We start from the raw sequence: 21833 nt of genomic DNA, 5'->3' as shown, positions 1-21833 counted from the left end.
ATTCATTTGACAGAGAGAGACACAGCGAGAGAGGGAACACAAGCAGGGGGAGTGGGAGAGGGAGAAGCAGGCTTCCCGCCAAGCAGGGAGCCCGATGCGGGGCTCGATCCCAGGACCCCGGGATCATGACCTGAGCCGAAGGCAGACGCTTAACAACTGAGCCCCCCAGGTGCCCCTTCATTATTTCCTTTTTATAATGACTGAATAATATTCCATTGTGTGGATAAAGTACAGTTTGTTTATCCATTCATCAGTTGATGAATACTTACGTTGTTCCACCTTTTGGCTATTATGAACAGTGTTGCTATGAATATTCAGGTACAAGGTTTTGTGTGGACCTATGTTTTCAATCCTCCTGAGTACATACCTAGTGGTGGAATTGCTGCAACAAGTGGTAACTCTATGTTTATCTTTTTGACAAACTGCCAGGCAGTTTTCCAAATTAGCTGTACCACTTTACATTTCTATTTAGCTCCCTTTCTACAGATATGAAATTGAAGCCCAGAGAGATTAAGTAATTTGCCAAAGTCAATACAGCTGAGCAGCAGAGGAATGGAGGTACACCCAGGTGGTCTGTCCCAGAGTCCTAGCTCTTTTTTTTTTTCTTTAAGATTTTATTTATTTACTTGTCAGAAAGAGAGGAAGAGCACAAGCAGGGGGAGCGGCAGGTAGAGGGAGAAGCAGACTCCCTGCTGAGCAAGGAGCCCGATGTGGGACTCGATCCCAGGACCCTGGGATCATGACCTGAGCCGAAGGCAGACGCTTTAACCGACTGAGCCACCCAGGCACCCCCAGATTCCCAGCTCTTGACAATTACATTCCACCACTGGAGCCAAGAGAAGCTGTGAGATAACTGATCTTCGCACCATGTCTGATTCTCACCCTTTTAGGAAGGGTACCTATACTCTACATCCCTGTTCATGACATCTCTCTGTAGATTTGGAATCCACAACCTTAAAAAAAAAAAGATGCGGGGGGCGCCTGGGTGGTTCAGTCGGTTAAGCATCTGCTCTGGGCTCAGGTCATGATCTCAGGGTCCTAGGATCGACCCCGCATCAGGGTCCCTGCTGAACAGGGAGTCTGGTTCTCCTTCTTCCTCTGCCCCTCCCCCTCACTCATGCGCTCACTCTCTCAAAATAAATAAATAAAATCTTAAAAAAGAAAAAAGATTTGGAATCCACAAATTAATGGAGATGGGGAGAACAACAAAGAATCACAAAAGAGAAATAAAATTATTGCAAAAAACATTTTGATGAAAAATATTATATACTATGAGATTCTTTTAGTTTAGAGGGAAAGCAAGGGTGCATTCTAGCAGTAGTCAAGTACATAAAAGGTTAAGGTAATGAAAGTTCATGTGTGAGCCATTTATCACCTCCTTGAATGAGAAGAAATGGGCTTTAATCTATAGAATAATAAAAACCTCCTCATCATTATCAGACACTGAAATTCTATTAGAACCCTTAGGGAACCATCCAGAAATATTATGACTTAAATTGAGTACTAGCTAGGAGGGAAGATGGACCAGATGACCTTGCGGTTCTACAACTGCAGGGATTTCGTGCAAGCACACGTGCTACAATCTTTGGTCCACAGACTCCACGTCCTTTCACCAGGACAAACTTACCCCGAATGGCAGACAGATAAACAAAGGTGTCCTCATGCTCCAAGTTCTCCAAGAATATCTGGAACCACAAAACAGAGCAATGGTATGATTCGCAAAGAGCAGGCAAGACATGAGAGCCCCTTAGAGCAGCCTCAAAAGAATAAGTGCCTTTCTTCTCGTTTGTCTTAGCTAGACATGGATCTGACTATAGAATCTTGTAGGGAAAACAGTGTATATGTTTGAAGTCCCATTTTTTTTTTTTAAAGATTTTATTTATTTATTTGACAGAGAGAGACACAGCGAGAGAGGGAACACAAGCAGGGGGAGTGGAAGAGGGAGAAGCAGGCTTCCCGCCGAGCAGGGAGCCCGATGCGGGGCTCGATCCCAGGACCCCGGGATCATGACCTGAGCCGAAGGCAGACACTTAAAGACTGAGCCATCCAGGCGTCCCATGAAGTCCCATTTTTATAATCGCTAAAGAAGGGTGGCAAGTTAGGGAGAGATACTTCTTGAAGTGGCTAAGTATATACCAGAAGTAGGCACAGAAAGCAAAATCTGGAAGAAAAATCCTCAACATTTTCTCCACTACTGCCCATATGGTGGACAATTCTCACCTGTGTCGTGACAGACTACCAGTCATGACACACGAGATGCCGTGTTTGGGGTTAGGTCCAATTGAAGGCATATTTGCTATAATTTGATCCTTTTGCACTCAGAAATATATGGAAATGCAAGTGACAGATATTATTGGACTAAACCTGTTCTAATTTATTTTTTTAAACCTTTTGCAAATTTCAGCACTTCAACTGGCATTAGTAACAAATTGTTTTCAAAACAACAGATTATCTCACAATTTAGGAATGCACCAGGGTGTGTCAACTGCAGAGGGTACTGCTTATCTAGAAGATATGACAGCGACATGTTAAGTTTAGGCCCCAATGTGAGGGCCAGAGAAAGATAGTGGCCATGTGCTCATGTGCTTCCTGCTTGGTATCTGGAGGAGGATGAGGTGTCTGTTCCATATATAGTGATGCATCCTTTGCTGGCACAGTGATTCTTGATACCAACTTGGTGCTGCCGGTCTCACAACGGCAGCACGTTAGGAAGAACCTAAATTAGTCAAACTGGAAAGAGGGCCAGGTTGGAAGGGGTAGGGAATCATGTAAGTAAAGGAAGCTTAATCCAGGGTAGTGGCCATGGGAATAAAGAGGAAGAGACGGAGATATATTTGAGAGACTTCTTGGAAAAATAATTGATGGACCTGACCAATCATGCACAGAAGATGAAGGTTAAATAAGTTAAAGAAAATTCCAAAGATGTTTATAGCATTCACCATCTAAATAGCTGTATGAAGGGCTATGTTTGAATGATTACTCAAAGGAGATATATACTTTGAGGTTTTCAGCAATATTTCAAAGGCAGCAAATCCTTGGCCCATTTCCAGGCCTTGGTTGTCTCATCTATAAGATGGGGATAATACCAATACTATAGCTGTTATGAAGACTAGAGATAATATCTGAAAGATACAGGACCTGGCTCAATAAACAGCAGTTATTATTATTATTAACTTATTTGGGGGGGGGAGGGGAAGAGGGAAAGGGATAGAGAAACTCAAGCAAACTCTGCACTGAGCACAGAGCCAGAGGCGGATCTCACAACCCTGAGATTGTGATCTGAGCCAAAACCAAGAGTCGGATGCTTAACCGACTGCGTCACCCAAGCGCCCCCAACAGCAGTTATTATTATGACACTATTGGTTCTAATACTTTAGTGACTAAAGATAAATGTTTTCAATCAGAATTATAACTCTTAATCTAATGGCTAAAGTATATAAAAGAGATGATAATAATAATGATGATAATAATGATGATGATGATGATGATGATGATGATAGTAATGACAGTGAACCTTTACAAGATGCTCATTATGTGCCGATCACTCTAACTAGTGTTTTACATAGACTTCTTTTTTTCAAGGGGTCAGCAGGGCTGCATTCATTCCCTCTAAAGTCTCTTATTTTTATTTTTAAATTTATTTTAAGTAAGCTCTACACCCAACGTGGGGCTTGAACTAACAACCCCAAGATCAAGAGTTGCCTGCTCTACCAACTAATTCAGCTAGATGCCCCTACATGGACTATTTTATTTTAAATCTTTTATTTTTTTTAAGATTTTACGTAATCATTATGCCCAGTGTGGGGTTCAAACTCACAACCCCGAGATCAAGAGTTGTATGCTGTACCGACTAAGCCAGCCAGGAGCCCCTACATCTTGCAACATAAAGTGGGTCCTATTGTTATTACCCTCATTTTACAGATGTAGAAACTGAGGCTCAAAAAATTTAAATGACTTGTCCAAGAAACTGATCTGAGATTTGATCAGTAGTCTCTTAATCTCTACCCATACTGAGGTCAGGAAAATTCCCACAAAAGGGAAAAAAGATCCTCAGCTAAGCATACATTTTCTCCCACATACATCTCCAAAGTAAAGCACAGCTTCTTCACTGTGATGGAGGGAGAAGGCAGGGAGGTTGGGGGGCGGGGGAAGGCCCAGTTCTGCACAATTCCCCTCTTAAAAGGGGCCCAGAAAAAACAGGTGGCTTCTTGGGAATTTGCTCATGCTGTTCCATCCCCTTTTCTTTCCTGTTCATGAACAGCTGAGTGGTCTCAGTCTTGCCTCCTCAGAACAATTAAAATTTCCCTCAGGGTAGTCCAGGGCAGTGCTTGATACACAGTCAAGTCTCCTGCAAAGCTGCCCCACTCTGTGTGCCTGTGGTTTGCCAGTGTGTTCTACTCACCTTGAGAAGCTTCTCCTGCATCTCAAGGGCTTTTGTTTCTCTCCGCTCTATCCAGCAGGAAAGACTTCGCAGAGCAGCAGCCCGGGTTGGAATTTGAGGATCGTAAGCTGATAAGAGAATCTCCTGGAGCTGGTCTGTGGTTACACTTCCAGATTTCTGGTTTGTAGTAGTTCTGGGTTCACTGACCTCCTGAGGAATGAGTGGAGCATCAGATTTCAGGCCCGTTTGCTTGGATTTCTCATGGCTTTGCTGTTGTTGGAGGTGAGACTCATCAGTGTAACTTTCATGACTGGCTTGTTGCTGCTCTTCTATCTCCCCTTCTGGATCCTTTTTGTTCAGGGTACTCTGGGCAGCCACACTGACAGCCTCAGTGGAAAAGGCCCCGTGTGTAGAGATGGTGATATGGAGATCGACGGCAAGCTCCTGGATGACAGGGTCAGGGTACACCTCGGAGACCTTCTCCAACAAAGGCAGCAACTGCTTCAGGACAGCAAAACCACTTGACTTCAACTACAAAATGAAATGAAAAATGCCAAACCGAAATTAATATAACAGATGTTAATAATGCCTGAGCACAAGGAAACAATCTCAATAAGAGGGGCAGGAAGCGTATCTTATTCATGGTGTAATCAGCATAGTCTAGCACTCAGTAACTATTGTTGAATAATCACAGCTAACACTTATTAAATACTTACCCTGAGCAGGTACTTTTCTGAGTTAAAAATATACCAGTGAGGCATATGATTACACTTAATTTTTACAACCTGGTGGGAAAAACATGGTTATCTTATGGTTTTAATTTGCATCAGCCAGACTACCTACCAGGGTTATTAAGCATCCTTTCGTGTTTATTGGCTGTCTGCACTTCTTTTTCTGTGAACAGTCTGTTTACAACCTTTGTACACACTTACCTATTACAGCTATTCTTACCATATCAGATTTTAATGCTCAGTCATATGGTGAAATTCTTTTCCAGATTATTATATTTTGACTTTTATTAATCTTTTTTATTGTATTTTTTTCATGTCTATGTACCTTTTGCTATAAAAAGATGAGTTAACATTACATCAAAAACTAATGATGTAATGTATGGTGATTAACATAACAATAAAATTTTTTTAAAAAAGATGAGTTAATATTAGCAAAGTACTTAGTGCCTGACATATAGTAAATGCTATGTAAATGTTTTAAGACAAAATACGATAAACAAAAGAATACCCACATAGTCATACCCCTATGATCCTAGCTATGATTACTATCTTGATTATGAACGGGGGAAACTGAAACACAGAACAGTTAAGTAAAATATACAAGGTCACACAACTGGAAGATGATAAGATATGAATTCAGTAAATCTGGCTCCAGATTCTACCCTCTCACCTAATACCCTACACAGTCTCAACTGAACAAATAAAGCAGCTTTTAACTACATTTTCTAAAGTGGCTGGTCAGCATTCAAGGACACCATAGGTCTGGAAGGGACTGGGACAATAACTAGAAAAAGAGAATTTTTCCCAGAAAGTGAGAGTGAAAATTACATAAGGTTTTATTCTCTCTAGAAGCTTTGTGCATAATGCCACATGCCTTCCTAGGAAAAGTGCATGTGCAGTGAGTAGAGAAACAAGAAGCAATGATAGGGGCACCTGGGTGGCTCAGTTGTTAAGCGTCTGCCTTCGGCTCAGGTCATGATCCCAGGGTCCTGGGATCGAGCCCTGCATCAAGCTCCCTGCTCTGCGGGAAGCCTGCTTCTCCCACTCCCCTTGCTTGTGTTCCCTCTCTCGCTGTGTCTCTCTCTGTCAAATGTATAAATAAAATCTTAAAAAAAAAAAAAAAGAAGCAATGATAATCCTTTTCTGTTTGAAAACACTAGGAATATTATCATATGGGGCTTCATTAGTCCCTGATATTTGAAAACCTTGCAGGTCTTAAATCCTTTTTAGAACAAGGCGTGGTATTTATTACTTACTCATTCATTCACTTCATTATCCAACCAACCAACCAACCAACCAACCAACCAACCAACCGTCTTTGTAGGACCTATATAACATTCTCATTTAAATTCTATGTCCGCAGAACTATTACTGTTTATTTTCCCCACCGCTTTCCTTCCAAGTAAATAAAAACTTGAAGTTCATGTCAGGCTTGTACGTGTAGAATTTAACCATACATTCCCCTCAGATTTCTTTGTTTAAACAATTAGGAACTATGCAAAATGGACAGAAGGTAAATTGCCTAGCTTTGCAACATATGTTAACCTATCTGCATGTGTACAACAACTGACCGTTCCAGTATTACTATATCTTAAAGGGAGAAGGGAATATGTACATCCAGAATAAAAGTATATGTTATCTAAGAAAAGGGCCAATTTCATCAGGAATCTGTGGAACTGGGAAATATATTTTAGTAATAGATAGTAATAGATATTTAGATAATTTTGCGAGTGTTATCATTATGCCAGACTTCATTCAGTAGTATTCCTCTGTAGTGTTATGGACATTTGTTTTTTCTTTAAGCATCTGAAATGGGAACATCTACTTATAGCTACAATGTATGTCCTCTTTATCAACTGTATACAATAATTTCTTCTTAAAAAAAAAGATAAATAGATCAATGGAACAAATAGAGAACCCAGAAAGAGACCTATATATAGTCAACTGATCCTTTAAGTTTTTTTTAACTGAAGTACAGTTGACACACAATGTTACATTAGTTTCATGTGTGCAAGACAGTGATTCCAGCATAGTCCACTGATCTCTGACAAAGGAGCAAAGTTAACAGAATGGAGAAAAGATAGACTTTTCAACAAGTGGTGCTTGAACAACTAGACATTGATGTGCAAAAAAAATGAAATTTTTTTTTCAGTGCAAGAAGGTGTTTTTATTATAGCACAGGGACAGGATCTGTAGGCAGAAAGAGCTGCCAAAAAACGAATTTAGACACAGACTTTACACTATCACAAAAATTAACTCAAAATGGATCACAGACTTAAATGCAAAATGCAAAACTATAAATTCTTACAAGATAACATTAGAGAAACTCATCTAGATGACTTTGGGTATGGCACTGACTTTTTTAGACATATTACCAAAGGAAAAAAATCCATGAAAGAAAAAACTGATAAACTAGATTTCACTAAAATTTAAAAATTTTTTAACTTTTACTCTGCAAAAGACAATGTCAAGAGAAAGAAGACAAGCCACAGACTAAGAGGAAATATTTGCGAAAGACACATCTGATAAAGTTCTTTGTGTATCTAAAAGACACAAAGAGGGGCGCCTGGGTGGCTCAGATGGTTAAGCGTCTGCCTTCGGCTCAGGTTATGATCTCAGGGTCCTGGGATCGAGTCCCGCATCGGGCTCCCTGCTCCTTGGGAGCCTGCTTCTCCCTCAGCCTTTCTCTCTCGCTCTCTCATGAATAAAATAAATAAATAAATAAATAAATAAATAAATAAATAAATAAATAAATGAATGAATGAATGAATAAATGAATAAATGAATAAATAAATAAATAAACAAATAAATAAAAGACACAAAGAACTCTTAAAACTCAACAATAAAACAACCCAATTTACAAATGGGCAAAAGATCTGACAGACACCTCACCAAAGAAGATATATTAGATATGAGATGCTCAACATCGCATGTCATCAGAGAATTGCAAATTCAAACAAGATACCATTACACACCAAACTGAGGGTTCTAGAGGGGAGGGGGGTGGGAGGATGGGTTAGCCTGGTGATGGGTATTGAGGAGGGCACGTTCTGCATGGAGCACTGGGTGTTATGCACAAACAATGAATCATGGAACACTTCATCTAAAACTAATGATGTAATGTATGGGGATTAACATAACAATAAAAAAATTTTAAAAAAAAGATACAATTACACACCTCTTAAAACGACTAAAATCCAAAACACTGACAATACCACATGCGGGTGAGGATGTGAAGCAAGAGGATCTCTCATTCACTGTTGGTGGGCATGCAAAATGGTACAGCTACTTTTGCAAGACAGTTTGGCAGTTTCTTACAAAACTAAACATACTCTTACCATATGCTCCAGCAACTGAGCTCCTTGGTATTTACCCAAATGACTTGAAAACTTATGTCCATACAAAAACCAACACATTGATGTTTATAGCAGCTTCATTCATAATTGCCAAAACTCAGAGGCAACCAAGATGTCCTTTAGTAGGTGAAGGGAAAGATAGATTGTGGTACATCCAGACCATGGAATATTATTCAGCACTAAAAAGAAATGAGCTATCAAACCTGAAAGACACGGAAGAACCTTAAATGCATATTACTAACTGAAAGCAGCCAGTATGGAAAGGCTACAAAGTATATGATCCCAACTAAATTACATTCTGGAAAAGACAAAACTGTGGAAACAGTAAAGAGATCAGTGGTTGCCAAGGGTTTGATGGGAAAGATGAATAGGCAGGGCACAAAGAATTTTAAGGGCAGTGAAACTATTCTGAATGATATTATAATAATAGATACATACCATTATCCATTTGTCAAAACCCATAGAGTGTACAATACCAAGAGTGAACCATAATGTGAACTATAGACTATGAGTGACAATGATGTGCCAATGTAGGATCACTGATAGTAATAAACGTATCTCTCCTGTGCAGAATGTTGCTAGTGGGGGAGGCTGTGCTCTGTGGGGCAGGAGGGATGTGGGAAATCTCTCTACCTCCTGCTCAATTTTGCTATGCACCTAAAACTGCTCTAAAAAATAGTCTAGGGGCACCTGGGTGGCTCAGTAGTTAAGCGTCTGCCTTCGGCTCAGGTCATGATTCCAGGGTCCTGGGATCGAGCCCTGCATCGGGCTCTCTGCTCGGCAGGAAGCCTGCTTCTCCCTCTTCCATTCCCCCTGCTGTGTTCCCTCTCTCACTGTCTCTCTCTCTCTGTCAAATAATAAATAAAAATCTTTAAGTTAAAAAAAAGGAAGTCTAATAACAAAAAATCCAACTATCTTTTCTTCGAGTTTTCAAACTTCTTAGTCATTGTGGGATTCATCTTATTCAACTGGGTAACTTCTCTAATCATCATAGGCAAGTAGGTGGATTTTGAATCAAATAGTTTATAAGGCTTAAGATTAAAGTTATGCATTCCTTCAGCTTCATAAGCCTATAGATTTCCCACTATGAAAATAATCAGGGAAATCCAAGAATACAGGTGCCAACTATTTTGTTCATAAATATTCAAAAAATTTTTGAGGTATAAAATAATATTCACTTAATTGATAGATGAGAAAATGGAACCACTGAGTCATTATTAATTATTTCTCAAGGGTCACCGAGGCCATATCAAAATTGAGAATTAACCATACAGCCCTTATTTCTACTCCTGTCATGCTTCTCAGCACAGATCTCATATCCAGACTTCAGAATTCTGTGTAGAAGGGCCTGAGGCCTGAAGCCCACAAGTGAGTGACAGATTCCTTTATCTGGCTGTGTCTCTTCCAGAGTCTCTGGAATACTTCAGAAGTGGAATGAGCAGAGGTATGCCAGCCTACGTCTATGATTTCTTTCAGGGTGTCAGGAATGAACCAGTTAGATGGGAGTTGTTCTGAATTTCTGCAAGTTTTCAAATTTAAGAACTGGAGGTTGGACCGGTAGGATGGGATTAAGGGTAGTGAGTGGTGGAAGGGAGCATGTCTGCAGAGGTAAACGTATGAGAACCAACTGACAGTCAGAGGAGGGCATGTGTCCACTGAAAAAGTCCCACATGAGGCTTTACAAAGCTCACCTAAGGGGCATACAAATGCTCATCCTGCCTTGTAATGCTCCAGTGAGAATCACTATTTTGGAAGAATCCAAAGGTCTCGTCCAGCAATAAAATGCTGACCTAAAAATTCCTAATTCCAAAAAATACTTATGTTTATTCCTTGTGTTCTTACTTCTATATATCATCTATGTTTCTTCAGATATTTAGCTGAGTAGTTTACATGTCCAGTTCTTATTTCTGACATCACTGAATTTATTTACAAGTGGTATTTTTATTTTGGTTCTAAGTCAGCATGCAGTACAGCTTGTTTTATAATGAGCGACACATGAGATACAGAAATATGAATCTTTTCTAAAAAAATTAAGAATTCACTGGCTTAATCACAGCCACTAGAAGGTAAGCTCCATGAGGACAAAGAGGCACATGATAAATATTTCCTGAATGAGTTCACTCTATGATACTTTCAGAAAATGAAAATGTGGTATGAGATCCCAGGATTTGGGTTTGAGTCCCAGCCCCACCACCCTGAGCCTCAAAGCTCACATCAGCTCTGTGCAGTAGTGCATTAGGGGACCTGATGGGCCCTGGAACATCATTAAGAAACTGCTTCCTAAGGGGACAGGGAAGTTACAACATCACACTTTCACTGATGACCAACCCTGAAATTTAGAAAATGAGTCTGGAATAACACTTGTCTTGTTAGCAGTCTTAGACCTACACTTTCTCCAAATTAACTCCTCTTCCCAGACACTATGTTCTAATAATCAACTTAATTACATAAATTAGAAAGTAAAGAAAGGTTTAAATGTTGTTCGATTCTGTTTCATTAGCTAAAACAATGAACTCTAATCAGGGGTAAATATAGTATAATCTGGACTCTGAAGCAAAGGCCTTTGCCTGACAATGACTATCTGAAAACATAATTAAGAATCATGACTTTTTTTTCTAATACAAAAACAGAAAACCCAGCATTTCTATAGAAGCCCCTTATGAATCCATGAATCAAACAGGAAAAAACAAAAAAACAAAAAACTAACAGATCTAGGGCAAAAGTAAAGGGGTGACGTGTTTAAGTTCACTTAACTAAATGCAAAGTCAGAGGAATCCAGGATGTAATCAGTGAGTCAGGATGGCTCATGGAAGGGCAGGGACAGGTAAAGACATACATTTGTATCAGTCAGGTGAATCTCTCTTAAAACATGACTAATTTACATTGCCCGTCCCCCAACAACGGGCTTCTAGAAAGGGAAATGGAAATATCTGTGTTCTATTTTCCATTCGGGATGTGGTATAAAATTATAAGTGTTAAATAAGAGAAAAGCAAAAAACCCCTCAACTTATGCAAACAAAGACTATCCTTTTTTCCTTTTTAAAGATTTTATTTATTTATTTGACAGAGAGAGACACAGCGAGAGAGGGAACACAAGCAGGGGGAGTGGGAGAGGGAGAAGCAGGCTTCCCGCTCAGCAGGGAGCCCGATGTGGGGCTTGATCCCAAGACCCTGGGATCATGACCTGAGCTGAAGGCAGACACTTAATGACTGAGCCACCCAGGCGCTCCAGCAATAAATATTTTTTGAGTGAATGAATTTAAATATTATAAATTAAGCATGTAAAACATACATGCACTCGGGGCGCCTGGGTGGCACAGTCGGTTAAGTGCCTGACTCTTGGTTTCGGCTCAGGTCATGGTCTCAGGGTCCTGGGATCGAGCCTCATGTCAGGTTCTGCGCTCAGTGTGGCATCTGCTTGAGAGTCTCTCTCTTCCCCTCTCCCTTTGCCCCTCTCACCTGTGCTGTCTCTCTCTCTCTCAAATAAATAAATCTAAAAAAAAAAAAAAAAAATCCATGCACTGGACACAAGGCTTTAACATGCTACATGCTGAGAGTTGAACAATGGATCCTGTGCTAAAACAAAACAGATGGAATCCTAAGCAATCAGCAGTTTACACAATCTTCCCCCAACTACAGCAGCAGGGACAGGGGCTGAGCTTTGGAGAGCCCCTAGAGTAAGGAACAGAGAAGCGAGTGTTCTCCAGAGATGCCCAACACTGGTGCCAGGTCAAAAAGAGCCCCGGCCTTCTGATAGTGAAGTCTACCCAGGGGACGAGGTGGAAGCGGTACAACTTTCTTGTCCTCTACTCTGGAGAGAATTCTTACTAACACCTGACTTGTTCATCCTCGTTCCCCTAAGTGCAACATCCATTCTGATTTTCTACAAGGGTAAGAAGGGAAGCAACAAGTTTCTCTCTTCTCTCCTCCCTCCGTCCAACTTTGGCTCATGTCTGCCACTCACCTGAACTGCTCCTCCCAGCATGACAGCCACCAGCCCCATGGACATACTCAGTGTCTGCGACTCCACGGTACTCTCTGCCTGGTGGGCCAAGCTTGCACACGCTCGCTGCAGTGTGGCTGCTACGAAGTCCACAACCTGCGACAGAAACAGAATTTAGAATCAGTGAGGACTAAGAAAGAGAATCTCAAAATTCTCTCTACATCCTCATCTTCTTCCTCATCAACATCATGAAGGCAAGAACCTGCAAGAACAGGCATAGTGCTCAGTGTCTTAGGTGCACAGTATCACCTACATCTCATGTCAACTCTAGGAGGTCAATGCTCCTGTCCTCATTATTTTTTTAAAGATTTTATTTATTTAGGGGTGCCTGGGTGGCTCTGCACGTTAAGGGTCTGCCTTCAGCTCAGGTCATGATCCCAGAGTCCTGGGATCGAGCCCCATGTCAGAGGCTTCCTGCTCAGCAGTGAGTCTGCTTCTCCCTCTCCCTCTGCCTGCCGCTGCCACTCCCCCTGCTTGTGTGCGCTGCCCCCCCGCCATAAATAAAGATTTTATTTATTTATTTGAGAGGGAAAGAGAGAGAACACAAGTGGGGAGAGGGGCAGACGGAGAGGGGCAGAGGGGCAGAGAGAAGCACACTCCCCACTAGGCAGAGAGCCTGATGCAGGGCTCAATCCCAGGACCCTGGGATCATGACCTGAGCTGAAGGCAGACGCTGAACAGACTAAGTCACCCAGGTGCCCCCTCAATTTTTTTTAAGTAAACTCTACTCCCAATGTGGGGCTCAAACTCATGACCCCACGATCAAGAGTCGCATGCTCTCCCGACTGAGCCAGCCAGGCACCCCGTCCTCATTTTTTGGTGAAGAATCTGTGAGCTGGTCAAGGCCACGCAGTCAATAAATGAGAAACCTCACTGATACTTTCCCAAATGTTTTAATATACTAATCCAACATCCTTGACTTTTCATGAATTTTGCCAGGAAATTAAAATGAAAAATGATTTGATACTTTCTGACCATCTTAGAGGGTCCTAGATCTGCTTCTCCTAATGAGGACTCCCCTGCCCCAACCTGGTTGTGACAGTCTGATTCTAGTAAGCAAAGAATGGGGGAAGAGGCGCTCAATTTTATCTAGAACTGAATCCTCAAACAATCTGTACAAATGATCCAGAGTCATTTTTTTAAGTATCAAATATTTTTAAAGGATTAAGATTATTCATATTTAAGATTTTATACAGCATTTGGCTAACTAAGCTTTAAATGGAATTAATTTGGTCAGCATCATTTTAACTGCACTTGTATTAATCACCTTAAGTAGAAATAACTTTGAATAAAAGCAAACACACACACATCCGTGCATCTGCATGCACACACGTGCAAGCATGCACACACGCACGCATATTCAGGATTAATGGCTCAAAAGGGAAAAATCATTTTGAAAGTGGTACAGCTGAGATAGGTAATAATAAGCCTCTAAATACCATGCAAGCTTGCATGTTTAATTCTCTGGGCAAATCACATGCTATGCTATGAGTCTTTATTGCAAGCTTAAAGTCAGGAGAATGGCTTGTTACCACTTGTCTTTGGAGCAAGGCAGGAAACTAGAAAGGTTATTAAAAGTTCCACTTACTGAAATGAATAACGCTGGTTATGGCAATTTTCACCACCCTCTCAAGCCTAAGACTTTACTGATATTAGAAGTTAAGGACACTGGCCTTTCTAGAGAAAACGCTACATTTACCATCTTGGGCCACCTATTTTGCCTCCAAAGAGTTTTCTAAAGCACCCCTTGATTATAGGAAGCTTCTACTTCAGCACAAATGTACTGTTCAATTGCTGGAAAAGAACTATCTAGCCTTTCCACTTTTTCTAAGTCCTTCCTCTCTCTCTCTCTCTCTCTATATATATATATATGAAGATGCTGCAAAACAAGCAGTATGATCCTATTTTTGTTAAGAAAGAAACTCTATATTTGTATGTATGTAAAAAAAGTCCCCAAAACCAAAAAACAAAACATCTGGGAGCTTCAACTGTGGTTTGATAGCCAGCTGTTACTGTCATCCATGAAGTGCCCTTTCCCCCAAGATTTTTTCTTGTAGCAACAAAACCACCATGCCCATCTGGACAACAGCTCCTCCTGACTACTACTCATCTCCTGTGACTGATGGGGCTGCCAGTCACAAGGATAGGTATGTAACTGAAGCATGTTCTAGAATTTACATACGTTGTGGAGAGGAGGGAGAGACTTTTACTTTTTACTTGACCATTTTTGTAATGTTATGTAATCTAAAAAGCCAAATATTCCTGAACGCTTATAATGAAAAACAGCGGTGCCCTACCCCACTTCTGCCCATCTGCTTGTGGCTCTACAGAGCCAACCACATTTAATGGTTTACATGCTTAATAACAACAGTAAACATTTACTGTTCACCAGGTGCTGTTCTGAATATGTTACAGATATTCATTCCCTACCTCCTCCCCCCTTCCGATGGGGATGTATAAACCTGCTGCCAACATCCTGGCAGTCAGGTGGGAGCGGGCTGAGGCCTCACTGTTGAGTCTGCAGACAGCAACCTAATGCTCCAGTTTTTCAGTTTGCTGCTGCCACCCAAGTTCAACGTCTCTCAGGAATACGCCTCCGGGCTTTCGCTGGGAAGGGGAGGTGTTTGTACAAATTTGAGGAAGGAATCAAGGGGTCTACTGAACCTTGCAGAGCCTTTCAACCTGTTTTAAGCTCTAAATTCAGCTTCATCTTTACAGCTGATCTACCACCTCCAGTCCTTCCAGTGTTCTGCAATGAGAAGTAGCTTGCCTTTTTTTTTTCTTTTTCTGTTCAAAATAAAATGTGAACAGCTTCATAGAGGTATAGTGCTTTGCTTCTTGACTTCTCCCATGCAGGCACATAGCTCTCCATTTTCGGAGTTGCTAGATCAGCTATTTCCCAGTTTCCAAATGTTGTTACTCTCTTTTATCTGCTATCTCTCCTCTCCTGCTGTTGGCCCCTGTGGTTTCCAGAAGGAGCAGATAAACACATGTGTTCAATATACTATCTTTAATCAGAAGTCCATACTTCTTATATTATGCACTTGTTTAATATTTCTACAATGAGCATGTGTTACGTTAAAAGCGTTTTTAATATATGAGAAAAAAATCATATAAAGCACTTCTACTCTGCCAAGTACAGAGATCTAAATACAGAAAGGTGCAAAGGGTAGCAATTTTCTGAAAGGACAAAAAAAGGAAATCTCACTCATCCCACTCCCTTTACACTGGCCTCCTTGCTGAGCCCTCCACGCTTGAGACATGCTTCCTCTTAGCTGGAACACTCTTCCCCGAGGTATCTCTGAGGCTCCCTCCTTCCCTGCTTTCAGATCTCTGCTCATAAGCCTTTCTGGAGGGGCGCCTGGGTGGCTCAGGAGATTAAGCTACCGACTCTTGATTTCAGCTCAGGTCCAATCTCAGGGTTGTGAGCTCGAGCCCCATATTGGGCTCCACGCTGGATGTGAAGCCTGCTTAAGATTCTCTCTATTCCCCCCCCCCTGCCTCTACCCCCCCCCCACCTGCTCGCACACACACACACGTGCTCACTCTCTCTCAAAAAAAAAATAAAGGCCACTTTCCCAGTGAGGTTCTCCATGACAACTCTATCTACCACACTGTCTTTACATCCCCTTTGTTTGATATTTCTCTCTGGTACTTACTTGTTTACTGTCTCTCTCTCCTGCGTGAATGTAATCCCATGAGGATAGATATGTGTGTTGTTCACTGCTGTGTCTCTGGTACCCAAAAGAGTACGTGGCACACAGTGGGCCTTTACTACATATTTGCAGAATGAAGGATGTGGGGGGGCGCCTGGGTGGCTCAGTCAGTTAAGCGTTTGCCTCCAGCTCCGGTCATGATCCCGGAGTCCCAGGATCAAGCCCTGTGTCAGGCTTCCTGCTCAGTGGGGAGTCTGCTTCTCCCTCTGCCTCTGCTCCTCCCCCAGCTTGTGCTCTCTCTCTCACTCACTCTCTAATAAATAAAATCTTAAAAAAAAAAACTAAATAAAATTAAATTTCTAAAAAAAAAAAAGAATGAAGGAACTGGGGAGTTGGTACAGGGCTCTGTATCCATACACAGACCACTGAATGGTTTATTCCTCTCTGTATCTTCTCGTATACTATCTGCCAATATGTTTTATTGAATTTTTTAATCTTTCATCCATAAATACTTCAATATACATTTCTAACAAGGAGTTTTTCTTTTTTAACAGTACTACTGTAATACCAGGAGTACCCGGCTGGCTCAGTCAGTAGAGCATGCAACTCTTGATCTTGTGATTCTAAGTTTGAGCCCCAAGTTGGGTGTAGAGATTACTTAAAAATAAAAATCTTAAAAAAAAACCAAAAAAACCCAACAACAACAACACATAACTACCATACCATGATTACTCTCGATAAAAATTCCTTGTACTTTCTAATACTTAGCCCATGACGGTTGTAAAAATGTCCTCTCACACAATTGGTATGTTTGAATGAGAATCCACACACTGCATTTAGTTGACAGGTCTCTTTTAAGCTACAGAAGCCCTGCTCCTTCTTTAATGCATTTACTTGATGAAGAAACTGGGTCATCTGTACTGTGGAATGTCTCACATTCTGAAATTGGCTGATTTTGCTTCTTCATGGCATAACATTGCTGTACCCTCAGTTTCCTTGATTAGATTCAGACTCACATTTTATGGACTTTTTTTGTCTTTTGTTTGCTTCTTTGTGGGGTTTTCTTTGGTTTTGGGGGAAGAACCCTTCCCAGGTGGTGCTACGTACCTCCTATTGCATTACATTAGGAGACACATAATGTCTGCTTGTCTACTTCTGGTGATGTTGAGATCGATCATTCCAGGCTGAAAATATTTAGGGGAACATACACTGATATCTACACTGACCCTGAAATCCACCAAAAATTAAATGGATAAACAGATGGAAAACAAAATGGATAGACAGATGGAAACATAAATATGTGATAAAGGAAATATAATAAAATCCTAATAGTAGAATCTAGGTTGTAGGTATACAGGTATTCACTGTAAAATCCTTTCAGGTTTGAAAGTATTCATAATAAAATGCTTGGGGAAAAAAGGATCAGTTGATTTGGATGTATTTGGCCTAATTACATTCATTATACAGTACCCCTAATAGTTTTAGCAGACATTGATTGTCACCTAGATCCATTATTTAATTAAGGGATTGCAAAATATAAATTTGTAGGTCTCTTTTTGAATATTTTAGCTGTGATTCTTATATAAAGAAAATTTTTCCACCAACTATTTGGTTACAATGAAATACAGTGCTGACAGAAAAGGTAAGATAAATGTTTTATTCTTTCATTTATCAACTTACAAAATAATGACTTGATGCCCTAGCAACTTCCAGAGATGTCCAAAAGGGATTTTAAGGGGGAGAAGCAGACAGTGGCTCAGGTTTTTATAACTTTGATGTGTTTCAATCCATTGCAGGCATTCTTTTTTTTTAAGATTTTATTTATTTATTTATTTGATAGAGAGAGAGAGATCACAAATAGGCAGACAGGCACGCAGAGGGAGAGGGAGAAGCAGGTTCCCCGCTGAGCATGGAGCCCGATATGGTACTCGATCCCAGGACTCTGGGATCATGACCTGAATGAGCCAAAGGCAGCCCTTAACCCTTAACTGACTGAGCCACCCAGGTGCCCCCAAGCATTATTCTTTTTAATGCCCAAAATGCCCTATCTGTGGCCAAGAGGAGATCTTTCAAGCTGGCTCCTGAATACTACTGATATGACTTCATTAATCTCAGGCATCTTCCTTTTATTTAGGCAGAAATAGATGCCCTGAGGCTTACAGTGGACAATTCCTGCCCTAGGCCTTGAATGAACCTTTACTCCAACGAGCTTTGTGTTCTTCCAGCAGGACATGATATTTAGAAACTACAGTCCAGCACGAAGGATGCTCAGTGTAGCTGGGTTGTCACTGCTGCCTGGCATGGACAGTGGAATGAGCAAGGGAATATCTATTTTTTAAAAAGAAAAAATTAATTGTGAGTTCATATGAATACTTCCAAATGAAATTCACTATTATAGGAATTTTAGTCAAGTTCTGTAATTTTATATTCATAACTTTTTTTCTTATGCTAAAAATCTTGGTTCCTAATGATATTAACAAAATTACTTATAACATGTATTATTTATAACTTACCCATATGTGTGTGTATTTCAAAATAAATACTAAAATTATCACTAGTAGTAAAACTACTAAATGCAATTTAATATTTTTTTGTGGTTCTTTTCATCTTGATACATTTTAACCTTAGCTGAAGGATAATTTAATGGGACAAGTCACTTCTCTATCAACCTAAAACAATTGTTAATTAGGAGCAAAGGGAGCTAAGTGCAAAAGCTCAAGTCATATAGTTTTTAAGCCATTTTCCCTTCCAACTAACATCTTCAGACAAAAACATAAGGTCTGGGTGAAAAAGTCTTTAGGGAACTGATATAAACACAGGATAAACAACTCACCCTACTGGGTAGCGTAGCACAGAGTCAGTGAACTGAAGGAATAAGAAGCCAAAAAAGAAATCCTGAACATAATTCTCATTAAACAGGCACGTAAGTTGGAGCTGACAGACAGCTGCAAATTTTCTCAGCAGGAGCTATAGTGAAACGCTGCTTAGCAACACCCGAAGGCAGATGACAATGAGGGCGATACAAAGAGCTGAAGGATCAGATTTAAGTGTGACAATGATACCATCTTACAACTGACTATTCACCAGCCAAGCAACAACTAATTCTGGTAATAATGGTAAAAATATGGTGACTGCATTGCCTACGCTTTATTACTTCTATTTCCTGGGTTTTTGGTTGTTGTTGTTGTTTTTAATTTTTTTTTTCTTTTTAAGTAGGCCCCACACCTAATGTGGGGCCCAAACTCACGACCCTGAAATCAAGAGTCACATGCTCTACTGACTGAGCCAGCCAGGAACCCCTTTTATTTCCTATTTTTTATAAAGCTGGTAAATATAATGTTTGAGCCAACAAGATCCAGGAACTGATTCACATAGCTATACTACCCTTCAACATTTTAAAAAACATCTTAAAACTTCATAGGCTGGGGCGCCTGGGTGGCTCAGTTGGTTAAGCGACTGCCTTCAGCTCAGGTCATGATCCCAGGGTCCTGGGATCGAGTCCCGCATCGGGCTCCCTGCTCGGCGGGGAGCCTGCTTCTCCCTCTGCCACTCCCCCTGCTTGTGTTCTCTCTCTCGCTGTGTCTCTCTCTGTCAAATAAATAAATAAAATCTTTAAAAAAAAAAAAAAACTTCATAGGCTGCTGTGGAGATAGGCTGTCAGGTAGATCTATGAAATTCAAAGTGGTATTATTATCATTAGCCATTTTTTTTTTCAAATTTAAGTTTTCTAATCATGCTCAACTTTTGACACATGTTAGAATCATCCATGAGGCTTAAAAAAATACAGATGCCCATGGGCGCCTGGGTGGCTCAGTTGGTTGAGCGACTGCCTTCGGCTCAGGTCATGATCCTGGAGTCCCTGGATCGAGTCCCGCATCGGGCTCCCTGCTCGGCAGGGGGTCTGCTTCTCCCTCTGACCCTCCCCCCTCTCATGTGCTTGCTCTCTCTCATTCTCTCTCTAATAAATAAATAAAATCTTTAAAAAAAAAAAAATACAGATGCCCAGGCGCTAATGAGGACATGCTGGATCAGAATCTCTATAAGCAGTGGGCTGGGCATCCATATTTTGAAGAAGACTCAGAAAACTGTAGTTTTCTAGTTGGCCCCCGCAACTTGAGGACCCTGTAATGTAACACATCAGTATCTACAACAATTCTCAAAGTTTTCTCTGCATGAGAATCACATCCGGAGCCTCTCTAACATGCCAGCTTCTCTAACACGGCGGGACCTCCACAAGTGCAGATTCCGTTGGCTGTCGTGGGCTCAGTACTCTGCAGGTTTAAGCAGCATTCCAGGTAACACTGAGGCAGGTGTCGTCAAGCCATTCTCTGAGCAATTTTTTTTTTTTTAAATATTTTTTGGAAAGCATGTAAAGAAACCAAAATAGACAAATACTACAGCCTGGGATCTGGGATGTGGCAGCCACTGACCTGAGTGATGTTTGTGAATAGCTGCTCAGACATCCTCTCGCAGAGAACAGTCAACAGCTGGAGGACCAGCAGCTTCTGCTCCTGGCGTTCCACAAGAGTTTGGTGCTGCTCTAATTCCAAGAGGCTTTTGCTGGAGAAGGGCTTTGTTTTTAACTCTGCTTCATTTTCCATGGCCACATGAGTCAACTCCTATCAGCATTGGAGAAAAGAAAAAGTGAAGGAAAAAACCATAGAACTAAGGGCATCAACAACAGTGAGAAAACTCTGTTTGAAATGTATATGTAAAGAACTAGTCTAAGTGTTCGTTGTAGCATTATTTATAATAGCCAAAATTTGGAGACAAAGGTCTAGCAATAAGAGAAGGAATAAATAAACTGTATTTATTATACTGGAGCAGTTGAAATAAATAAACTAGACCAATATGGACATCAAAAGAAAGATCTCAAGAACAGTGTTGAGTGAAAAATGGAAATTGTAGAATAATATGTGTATTATGATATTTATATGAAGATTTAAAACCTCATAATAAAAAGCATACCTACACAAAGAGAACTAGTTTGATAGGCTACTTACTTTATTAGCATTTTTTAGGATCTCTACCACTAGCCCTGCTGAACTGAGACCTCAGGCCATGTAACATTTTCAAACCCTTTTTAGAGACTATTAAATGCTTCCAGCACTTTTTTCCCTATAATATTTAATCTCTACTAATAGATAATTCATTACTGTGGGGTTTGTAGGCTTTTCCCCTACACTTCACACTGTAAATTTCCTTGGGAAGGGAAAACCTTAAGTTCCTTAACAATTAATGCTTTACCAAAGTAAGTGGCAGTTTATTATTTTTTTTTTATTTTTATTTTTTAAAGATGTTATTTATTTATTTGACAAAGAGAGACACAGACACGGCGCCCCCTAAGTGGCAGTTTAGAGCAATGGTTCCCAACCGTGCCTGGGAATTTCTGCTTCCCAGGGGACAGTTAGCAATGTCTGAGGACATTTTTGGTTGTCGTAATTGGGAAGCGATATAGGCATCTAGTGGTAGAGGTCAGGGATGCTACTAAACATCCTACAAGAAAGCACAGGAGGGGCGCCTGGATGGCTCAGTCGTTAAGCGTCTGCCTTCAGCTCAGGTCATGATCCCAGGGTCCTGGGATCGAGCCCCACATCGGGCTCCCTGCTCAGCGGGAAGCCTGCTTCTCCCTCTCTCACTCCCCCTGCTTGTATTCCCTCTCTCGCTGTGTTTCTCTCTGTCAAATAAATAAATAGAATCTTTAAA

The 21833-nt window shown here is 40.8% G+C and overlaps 1 protein-coding gene across 1 annotated transcript in view; it reads right to left on the bottom strand.

Moving 5' to 3' along the window:
• TANGO6 (transport and golgi organization 6 homolog) overlaps positions 1 to 21833 on the bottom strand; it is a 193413-nt gene that overhangs the window by 115272 nt on the left and 56308 nt on the right. Inside the window, exons 11-14 of the mRNA XM_021705558.1 lie at positions 20558 to 20746; positions 12433 to 12567; positions 4403 to 4912; positions 1628 to 1685 (exon numbers count right to left, since the gene is read on the bottom strand). Of these exons, the coding sequence (XP_021561233.1) occupies positions 1628 to 1685; positions 4403 to 4912; positions 12433 to 12567; positions 20558 to 20746 (892 nt within the window). The remainder of the gene's footprint in view (positions 1 to 1627; positions 1686 to 4402; positions 4913 to 12432; positions 12568 to 20557; positions 20747 to 21833) is intronic.

This window comes from Neomonachus schauinslandi, chromosome 16 (assembly GCF_002201575.2).
Source record: "Neomonachus schauinslandi chromosome 16, ASM220157v2, whole genome shotgun sequence".
Lineage (NCBI taxonomy): Eukaryota > Metazoa > Chordata > Mammalia > Carnivora > Phocidae > Neomonachus > Neomonachus schauinslandi.
This window is presented reverse-complemented; position numbering and strand designations above follow the sequence as displayed.